At 44.1% G+C, this 11,034-nt stretch overlaps 1 protein-coding gene across 1 annotated transcript; it reads left to right on the top strand.

The window, feature by feature from the left end:
* Positions 1–806: 806 nt before the first annotated feature.
* taf3 (TAF3 RNA polymerase II, TATA box binding protein (TBP)-associated facto) lies at positions 807–7,520 on the top strand. The gene is made up of 7 exons (XM_047596082.1): positions 807–1,155; positions 1,590–1,832; positions 2,604–4,444; positions 4,530–4,612; positions 4,964–5,237; positions 5,388–5,494; positions 6,610–7,520. The coding sequence occupies exons 1-7, from the start codon at positions 990–992 to the stop codon at positions 6,722–6,724; spliced, it is 2,829 nt and encodes a 942-aa protein (XP_047452038.1). The 5' UTR covers positions 807–989; the 3' UTR covers positions 6,725–7,520.
* Positions 7,521–11,034: the final 3,514 nt, after the last annotated feature.

Here is an 11,034-nt window from a genome sequence, read left to right as displayed (position 1 = left end):
CATTTTATTTTTTTCCCCTTGCCACCATTGTTTTACTTCTAGCTCTGGGGGTTATAGGCTGGGTTCTGTAATGATTCTTGAGGCCATCTGTATTGCTGCTGATGTTATAGAAATAAAACTAAATTGAAAGAAATTGAAAGTTTCTCACAATAATGACTAATCAGATCTTTTCCACCGCCTTTAACTCCGCACTGGGGTAAATGGGTTTCTATGTAAGTGACACTGCAAGTCAGGAGATTTGATTTTATTTAATAATCCAGCACCACCCAGTGTGGGAAATTAAACTTGCAGGCAAAAGACACTAAAGGTTGAAAAAATGAGCCTGGAAATAGAAGTAAACTATGTTTCCAAACTCAGCTACCTGCTGAACAATAATAAATAAATAAAATAAAATAAAATAAACAAATAGGGTGAATATTGAGACGACTCGCCATGCACACTTACGTTTATTCACAAGAAAAATGCCACACTCAAATTACTTGGACACCGGAAGTTGGAGTCAGTCGATAGCGATACCTCCAAGTGACTCAGCTTTAGGAAGTGAAAACTGAAACTAACCGTATAATAAATTATTATTTACTTTAAAATGATTCCTGGCTGAGTGTACGGAGACTGTGCTTGTCTACCATGAGTTCAGTGAAGATTTGTAATGGTCATGAGTAATCTGCAGTTTCCGTGTAGCTACATGCTACTAGCTGCTGGTCACGGGTTCGGGCTGCGCATGTTCAGACGGAGATGAGCCGCAGAGAGCTGGTGGCTGACGGTCGCTTGTGCGCATGCGCACAATTGATTTCGGGGACGGGTCTATCGATGGAATCAAGATGGCGACTCTGGCAAAAGCGCCAATATATTTACTGAAGTAGATGTCCAAATTTAACCGCGGTAGTGGGTTTTCCCAAGCCCCCCGGGGGTTCCGTGAGACATGAAGACCGGGAGCATGTTTTTGAAGAGGAAGTGACCGGAATTAATACCGTAACTAAGTCAGCGAGATGTGCGAGAGCTATGCCCGCTCGCTGCTGCGTGTTTCGGTGGCGCAGATCTGCCAGGCTCTGGGCTGGGATGCGGTTCAGCTCACTGCGTGCGATCTGCTGTCCGATGTGTTGCATCGATACATCCAGCAGCTGGCCAGGGTCTGCCATCGGTACTCTGAGCTGTGTAAGTGCCCTGTTTAGTACTCTCATTACTTTTTAACCCGCAAAACTGAACTAGTCGATCACGTTGTTTTTGACCGCTTCTGTTGCTGGCGCCCCCTAGCAAAGGTTGATGTGTCAAAAAGTACAGTAGCTACAACGCTAAGCATCTTCCGTTTATAGTTATTACAGGGGACGTGCAGCTTTTTATTTTTTTTATTTTATTTTTTTTAATCATTGTGAGGAGCCAATAGTCGCGTGTATTGGTGCAGCCAGTGATGTATTATCGTTACAATGATTATCTTTACCACTGTGATACCTGTTGAGCACCACTTCTAGCCTCCATCAGGCTGCCTCGTATGTGCAAGTTACTAGATGCAGTCAAACTTTTGACCCTAAATGTACAGTTTAACAAGGAGTAGATGTAGATTTTTCATGGATTCTCATTCTTCATTTCAGATGGGAGAACAGATCCAGTCCTGGATGATGTCAGCCAGGCCTTCAGACTCCTGGGGGTGAGCCTGAGTGAACTGGAGGACTACGTCCACAACCTGGAGCCTGTGGCCTTCACCCATCAAACGCCACTCTTCCCTGTTAGCAAAAACAATGTCATGCAGTTTCCCCAGCCTGGAGTCCGAGATGCAGAGGAAAGGAAGGACTACATTCCAGATTACATGCCACCCCTGGTCTCCCTACAGGAAGGTCAGTACATGTAGTAGCTGAATGCACATTACTCTGCATACCCAAAGGTTTCCTCGTGTTCTGAGTTAATCTTAGGTGCATAATACCTCATTTATATTTGTCATTTAATAGTTGACAGCAAAATAGCTGATTATAAATATTCACTTCAGTTTTGTTTTGTTGACTATTATTAGTAAGAGTGTTTCCAAGAGAATTGTTGTTTTCATAGCCAGCGGCTGTGTTTGTTTTACGTAGTTTCTTTCCTTTTAATGACATGTCATCGGGTTGTAAGTCGGTGAGCATGGACTAAATATTGGAAAGGAAATGTGCAGTGTAGATTAACACCACCAACTACATTTTCTCTAAAACATTTTCAACAAAAGCTAAGGAAAACATTTGTTGTACAGTAAATGGCATTGACTAAAATGTATTTGCACGTCTTCACATTTTTGTTATCGTTTCCATTTTAAATGGATAAAATAGATTTTTCCACCAACATAGGGTCAGTAAAATGTGTTTAATTAAACCGAGACTGCAGTCTCTCATTTACAAAAGTGAAGTGCACCCCGAGTGACATGGGGCCAATGATGCTTGTGCATTCATGATTTAACGCTTCTGGTAGGAGGTCAGCTAGAAAACCTTGGTGTACTTATTAAATTCTGCAACGCACCTTATTTTTGGAGCAGGGCAAATCTATTGGAATATTTAATCAAAACAACGCTGTGAGAATTAATGCAATGCAAACTGTAAACAATGCATCACTAACGTCCTGTCCGTCCCTTTCGTCTGTAGAAGAGGAGGAGGAAGAGGTTCTTGCTGACATGGGCACCTCAGCCGAAGCCATGCAGGTGGCTCTGGAGGAGGACGAGGAGGAAATAGATGAAGACGAGACGGTTAATGATGAAAACCACCCTCTAAAGAGGCACCTGGACAGTCCCGACGCCGCTATGGGCATGATGCCAACCTCCAAGAGACCGCGCATGTACCCCGGCCTCAGCCCAGAATGGGGGGTTGAGCCCAGGGAGCCCCTTACCTCTCTCAACCCGCAACGTGTTCCCCCGGGCATTCTGCCTTCTCATGACAGCCTTGACCCCCTGTCACCTGAAGCACCGTCTGGAACCCTGCCTTCCTTCAGACCTCAGCCAGTAATACCAAAACACTCTGATCAAAAGGGCCTCACTACTCCAGGGAGAAAGCCTAAGGTCTCATCCCCTGGCAGACAACGGACTAAGTCACCTAAAGGGGTCGTTCCTGTTCCAGTAGTTGGCAGCCCCATCCATTCTCCAAAGCCGTCTAAGGAAAGGAAGAAATCCCCAGGCAGGACGAAGAGTCCTAAAAGCCCCAAAAGCCCAAAGATGGGTCCAGCTGGTTCAGCTAAAGTATGTCAACCTCAAAGCAAAACAGATAGTGTGCACCATCTACCGCTGTTAGCGCTGAGTGAGAGGATGGGCAAAGAGAACATCCATATGCGTCAGAACATTGAGGACCGGGAGATGGCTGAGGGACCGTTCAAGAAACTGGAGCCTGATAACACAGCCATCGATGACTCCATCGATGCTGTGATTGCGAGGGCGTGTGCTGAGCGGGAGCCCGATCCCTTCGCTTTCTCCTCAGGCTCTGATTCGGATAGTAATGGATTCTCCAGCCCCAGGAGACTGACCATCACGGATCAGTCTACACCTAAGGTCCCGGTTGGGGGCAGCAACTTGTTAAGAGACACTTCAACGCCTCTTCACCTGCCGCCGCCGCACGTAGGCCTAGGAAACTGGACTATGGATGATTCAATTAACGAGGTGATCCGTAAGGTCAACCAGGGCGGGCCGTCGGCCCCCGCTCAGAACCAAGCAGACTACCTGTCATCGGGCTCGGCCTCGCCACCTACACCCGAACCTCTGCTCAAGGTGTTCGAGGACAAGAACAAGCTGGTGCCGCCGGTAGACGTCAAGAAAAAACCGAAGAAGGAGCTGAAAACTAAGATGAAGAAGAAGGAGAAAGACAAGCCCAAAGACAAAGATCGGGAAAAGGACAAGGGCAAACTCAAAGAGAAGAATAAGGATAAGAACAGGGAGAAAAACAAGGACTTTTCCAAGGATGGCAAGATGCCCTGGAAAGAGTTTGGAGTCAAGGATGATGACCACTTTCTTCTGCGAGATTTCACTCTGCCTGAGGGCTCCATCAAAATCAAATCAAGAGAAGGAGACGCTCCGAAGAAGGAGAAGGAGAAGCATAAAGACAAAAAGAAGGATAAAGAAAAGAGTAAAAAGGACAAAGACAAGAAAGAGAAGAGTAAAGACCGGAGCAAGGAGGACAAGCAGAAGCAGTCTGCGTTATCCGCCTTTTCTCTGATTGAATCCCAACCACTGTTCAGCCCCTCGACCTGCCTGCGCATCCCCTCCATGCTGCCTCCTCTCGCCCCGATCCTCCAGGATAAGGAGGTGAAGAGCAAGGAGAAGGACAAGAAGAAAGACAAGAAAGAGAAGAAGAAGAAGAAGGATAAGGAGAAGGACAAGGAGCGAGAGAAGGCCAAAGAAAAGGAGCGGGAGAAAGAAGAGAAGAGGAAAGAAAAGGAGAGGGAGAAGGAGAAACGGGAAAAGGAGAAGGAGAAAGAAAAGGAGAGGATTCGATTGGAAAAGGTAACTTTAGTTTTTGCCGTTTTTGTCATTGTGTCTGTGTGAGAGCGTAGAAGTGAAATTGACCTCATTCTTCTTGCATCCTCAGATAAAAACAGACACTCCAGCGGCCTTACCATCTCCAGTTATCCCCAGACTGACCCTCAGAGTGGGAGCAGGCCAGGACAAGATGTGAGTATTTATTTATTTTATCGTATTAACATCAACTCTTTACATGTTGAGCAAAGAGTTTTTCCTCGTACTAGCTCTTTACTGTGAGGCAGAGTGAAATGTGTCTGTGGCATTATTGCAGTGTTAGACTTCTTGAACACATCTGTTCAGACTCAATTCAGATTATTTTTCAAAAGGTTCGTCCCTGCTTTGAATCAAAGCAATTCAGTTAACACAATATCCAGTTTTTCTACTTATCTTTTGGGAACTTTCACATTTAAAACCCTTCACCATCCATCATTCTTGTAGCTGACAAGGATCGAGAAGATGTCTGTTCACTCTGTTTTGTATCTTGTCTCTGTCCCTCACCAGTGTTATCAGCAAGGTGGTTCCAAATTCAGAGCCCAAGACGCCGGTGCCCAAGACCCCCGCTGCCAAGTCGGGGCCTGGGAATCGTCCTCGGACGCCTCCGCCGCCCCCGATACTCGCCCCAGTCGTACCCACTCTGCCCCCGCCTCCCACGCCGCTCCCACCCGCTCCTCTGCCGTCGTCGTCTCTTCTCGCCCCGGCTCCTATGCTTCCTCATGGCGCTTCCATGAAACCACCGGTCCGCAGCGTAGTGACCGAGACTGTCAGTACTTACGTGGTGAGTGCTCATACTTATGTTGAGCCTTCTATAGAGATTTCTCCACCGTATTTATCTCCTTTTTAGTAGCGTCTGCTGTGTTTATGTAGTAGCTACTTTACCATTGAGTGGTGCGTTGTTGACACCTTCTGTTGCCTGTGTTCATCCCAGATTCGAGACGAATGGGGGAACCAGATCTGGATTTGCCCTGGATGCAACAAACCTGATGACGGCAGTCCCATGATAGGATGTGATGACTGTGACGACTGGTATCACTGGTAAGAGCCTTTACTACGCTGTATTCTCCTTCTCTGATGGAAAGAGTCAGGGAGTCAGTAAAATACAGCATTTTGTTCTGGGAAGAAAGTACGGGTCATTATATTCATAATTTGGTACATACATGCTCAGGTTTGAAGGCACAGATTGTTGGGTTTTTGTGAGGTGGCCATAGTCCTTGTCATATTGATCACAGTCAAATTATTCGTTAAGACAAAGTATCTTTATGTCAGTAATGGTTCATCTTTGTAATGTGCATATTAACTCATGTTAAGAAGATGGAAACAAAAGTCCACAAAGATTATTAACGCATGGCAAGAACCAGTATAGCATAGCTGAGTGGTATAATTTGACTCATTTGTGTGATTGTCTCTATACTTTACAGGGAAGTCATAATATTACCAAATCATCACCCAACTCTAGTGTTTCCTTTGCATTTGATCCAGATCTTGGTATAGAACACTTTAACAAGTCTTCCACGTGTGACGAGTCCTTATTTTGACCACATTAACTTAATCTATTCAACACTTTTACACAACTACGCACTAATGGAGCTACTCGAATCTGGTTCAGATGTCGTTTGTCGCACCGCTGTTGCATCAACAGGGGATAGATGTAACTAATACACATACAGGAGTTTATGGGCCATAATTCAAAAGAAAAAAAAGTTGCTAAATCGTTGTTTTTTTTCCTGTACAGCGGTGAGTTGGTTCACTAGTTCATTGTACGGTCATGTTAATGTTGCGTCTTTGTCACTCTTGAAGTACATATTGTGTAAAGTAATAAGCCAACACCCAATGGACCGAGGCTACAATCCTCATTGCCGTGGCGCTGGTTCGATTCCAGCCTGCAGTCTTATCTGTGTGATGTAAAGAGTAAAAGTTCCTCCCAAAAATACTTTAAAAAGTACTTCATGTCCGCATTTCCACTTGCTGCTTGAGCGTCTCACAACTTAAGGACAGTGAGTGCTTTCCTTCTGTGCGCGTAACTCATATGACAGGACATACCAAAGAGACAAATGTGTCTCACCGAACCCAACACATGTGCTCTCATACCTCTAGTACAAATGTAAAAATAGCTTTGTTCTCACAAACATCTTCTTCTCTTGTCTGCCCAGGCCTTGCGTTGGAATCCTCACAGCGCCTCCCGAAGACCAGTCGTGGTTCTGCGTCAAATGCTCCAACAAGAAGAAGGACAAAAAACACAAGAAAAAGAAACACAAACCACACTGAGACTATGCAAAAAGCACATATTTGGACTTTCCTTGGACTAAAGCCATCAATAAACTCTCGTGGCACTGCTGTAAAATAAAAAAAGAAAGTCAAAACAGTGGCTGATACGAACTTCTGATTGATTTTTTTTTTTTTTTTTAATGATGTCAGCCATGATGCATCGTGAGTTGATAAGAAAAAAGGCTTCAACCAGCACATATTCGGCCTTAGCTCTCCCGTGGGCTCTGTGGTTTTTCCACTATTCGCCTAAAAACTGTTTGCTTGTCGTTCTTGGCGTCCAGTCGTTGTAAATGCTGTCAGCGGCGTCCGCTCACGGAGACCGTGGCGGTTTGTCGCAGAACAGAACAGAGAGCAACCCACACCTGTCGTCTTTATTTCTGTTTCTTTCCACGAAAACAAGTGACCACTATCTCGAGCGTTTCTCCTGTTTCCTGCGGTGTCAAACAGATTTCATGTATATATAACGAAGACAGCATCAGGCATGTATAAATTTGTAAATACCAATTCCCACGCCAAGTGCATTTTCTTCTTAGGATTTTGACCTGTTAAATCCATTTTCACATATTGGTTTTTAAACATGATTTTCTGTAATTTCTGTACATTTTTTAAATTTAAAGTTTGTATTTTTTTTGCCCCTCATATGGATTAGTCCTGGAGTTATACTGTAGCTGTGCTTGTATTGTAATTCATTTCGCTGATATTTCAATATTAAAGGTGGACGGTCTGTGTAGTCACAGACTTTAAGATGTAAATCTTGTCAACATGGAAACTGTACACAGATCTTCTGTCAAACCCATCTGTGGATCTTCATTTGTTTTCAAACCGCTCACGCTTCTAAAAAAAATCCATCTTTTTTTTTTTTTTTTTTTCATTTGCTTTACAAAAATAGATTGAAAATATTTTAACAAACTCGGTTTCACATGTTGAATTTTTTTGTTCCGGTCGCAGATCACGTCCAGGATTTCCTCCCTTGCAGGAACAGTCTGTGCGATGCATTAGCCCAGATTTTTTTTAATGTTTTTAAGTCTTCTCAGCTCAGCTCTATGTTCCACACGTCACCTTTTCCAGGCGACTATTTGCAACTAACATTGCACAATGAAGAGCTTTAGCGTAGATTGTGAGGAACTGACCTCTTGGAGTGTCTCTAGACACTGTCTCTTGCCTTTCCCCAAACGACCACATGGTGTCATACTTCATGCACAGAAACTGGCATCCTGCTCCATGAGGTGTGGACAGGACGCAGCAGGCTCACATGAAACGTGTGTCACCACGTCATGAATCTAAGAAATGTAACAGGTGTTTTTTTTGTTTTTGTTTTTTTTTTTTAGTCGGTGCATGTGGAATCTGCACACTGAAGTAAAACCAGCTCTAAGACGTTCACAAAGAGACACTGTGAAAGGCTGAATATAATTTACAGCGGCTTATTCAGACAGGTCTCCAGAGAACAGAATGCGCTGTCAGGTGGTTATCAGTGAACTATACTTTTTATGAGAGCGTTGCATGTCTCAACTCAGTTTTTCCACTCTTTGAAGTGAAATGCAGAATTTCCAGGAGGACACGGAGACGGTTACAGCGGAAGGTTTCATTACCTGTCACCAGTACACTGCAAACTGAAAAGGCTCTACGTGTTCAATAGTCTTTGTGCTGCGTACATTTTTAGGAACAGGCACCAGTAAAAGATACACTTGTCACATATCAGTTTCAGTGCATTTGGTTACGACAGTAATAGAAAGGCAACTGGAATTATTGGGCTGTTGAACCTTAACAAGTACTGTTACCATTGTCTTCACTATGTGGTATACCACGACCTGGATGACTGAGTATCTTCACAGTCATGACATTTAGATGTTCATAAACAAATGCTCCAAAACTTGTGCTTGAAAATATATACATGGACATATACTACTAATATATACTTTATTTAAATCATTGCATTGATGTTTATAGCCTAACCGTAGTATATTTAACTCTAGTCTTTCTGCTTGGCATCAAAACGTATCCACCCAGTTAGATTCTTATTTTATTTAAAAAGTTAGTGAGCCACGCCCAATCACCCTTTTTATTCGAGTTCATTTAGTATGTACCGGTCCAGAGACAACCATTGCAAGCATTTCAGATGCTCTCAGGTGCTTTGTCCGCGATGATACGGGTGGTTGGTTATTTTAAGGACACACCTCGGTTGTGCACCCGCGAAAAATAGCTGCACTTCCGCGAAGGTCCAAACGGAAATCTACCCAGTGTCTTCAGATAAGACTACATTAAAGAGGAAGTGATGGAAAAAAAAAAGATGTGCAACCAGAAAAAAAAAAAAAAGGGGAAGTACAATGACTCCTGCTGCCCATGCAAAGCGAGCTGACATTTAACTGCGGTGCAGCATTTTAATCATGCGAAATGCATTCACTCATGCAGGCAATCATAAAACGGGCACAGAATCAGGCATCTGAATCTGCCACGGCGCACTTGCAAATGACTGGCGAGAAGTTGGAGTCATAAGGCAAGTGTTGAGAGATACGAATGCATATGAATTTAAATTAGGGTTAGCAATGCAAGTTAACGGTGTCTCTCTCCCCAAGTCACACAAGCTGCTGTCAGGTCTCATGCACCACCTTGTTGCTAACACGTGTCTATTCATAAATGTTACTACCCTATAAAGATAGAGCTGTGCCACTATCTGACATAAAAAGTATCAAACCCCTTAATATTTGTTATTAAGTAAAATCTTTTCACCTATTCAGGTTCATCAACAAGACATGATGACATTTCAAATTGCTAATTTCTACCTAAGATGAATTTTGCTCCGTCCGTTGGAACTCATATGAATGGTGCAGGGCGTTAGCCAGTGCTACAGCGCACGATGGTCGCTGAGCTGTAACAGTTTCAGTTTTAACCTACAAAAACACAGACAATATTTGTCTGTGCAAATTGTCCCGGGGGGGCTAAAAGTGGTTAAAAGGGAAAGCTGATGGTGACTTTCACTGATCACGAGGCCACCTGCAGTGCCTTAAACATTCACTGTTGTTTGACTTATTACAGGCATGAGTGCGTTTTGTTTTTCGGCTGCAGCCTTCCACTGAAACTCCCTTTCTCATTAAAGCGAGTGTCTACAGGATGTGGCTGTTTCTTGAAGCAATACATGTCTTTCACAAGCTCGGTGCAGTAAAGACACATTTTGTGCATAATTCCTGTGCAGCAGCAATTCACTTCTGCGAGCTCTTTCCAGCTGTAAAGGATTGCCGCACACCACGTTAACACACTGTCCGTTTGTGGTGCTGCTGGTAGATAAGGGCAGGAGGAAGGCTTACAGTTAAAACTGAGCGCTACGTGACGCCCGTGGGTCTGACAGTCATGCTAAGCAGCAGCACCTCATAAGGAACTGGATTTCGACATCGGTGTTTAAAATATTCATGTCAGCAGAAAGAGCCGAGAACGAGGAGGATTTTGTGCAAGGATCAGAGGAAGTGGATCCCCTTCGCGCTGGTCTCTTTCCGCTGTGATGCGGCACACACTGACATGACCCTGTTTCCGACGACTTTCCTTCTTAATGTCACGTTCCTCTAACGGGACGAAGCACCTATGGGAGAAAGAGACCTAAATTCAGTTCCTCTTGGGTTTTGTGGGAAGGATACTGGGATAATTGACTTTCAAATTTTTAACCGGGTGTCACAGTGTCATTAAAACACTCACTCGGTTTGCTTTGAGAGAATATATGAAGATTCTTTCACTCATTTAAATTCCAAACCATAGTTCCAGCATAGTCAAATGAACTTTGTCCAATGCAAATTAAGACGGTGGCTGCCTTTGGATAAGGCTCCGGCGGTCGGCTGAAGGTTGCGGCTTCTAGTATGTTTTAAATGTAATGAGGAGAACCGTCCCTCTGCGGAATTGCATTCGGGTAAATGTCACCTGTGCACATGTACAGTACATTGAGCTGTGGCGCGCTGTAGTCGGGCACACAGGTGGGCCTGTTTCATCGTAGTCCCCCGCAGCCGAATTAACTTTCAAACACTGCAGGTATTTCAGCTCCAGTGTAGACTGTGTGTGGCTGGAAACAGTGAACAGTGTGGGCTGAACTGTAATTTGTCCTTATTTAACAAGTGCTCATGCTGCCTGCAGTATTTGCATATATTCCAGCAGGTGCTCTTTATCCCTATCTACTCAATAATAATAATGGCACGGCTGTCAAAGAAAGCTCTCTGCCTGTCACCCCGTGGTTTATTATCAGGCATCTGATGGAGAGTGTGTGACATGTGCACCCTTCTCTCTGAACGGAGAATAGTTCTAATGCTCACCTAATGTTTACCTAAACTATG

Source organism: Mugil cephalus, chromosome 10, assembly GCF_022458985.1.
Source record: "Mugil cephalus isolate CIBA_MC_2020 chromosome 10, CIBA_Mcephalus_1.1, whole genome shotgun sequence".
Taxonomy (NCBI): domain Eukaryota; kingdom Metazoa; phylum Chordata; class Actinopteri; order Mugiliformes; family Mugilidae; genus Mugil; species Mugil cephalus.
This window is presented reverse-complemented; position numbering and strand designations above follow the sequence as displayed.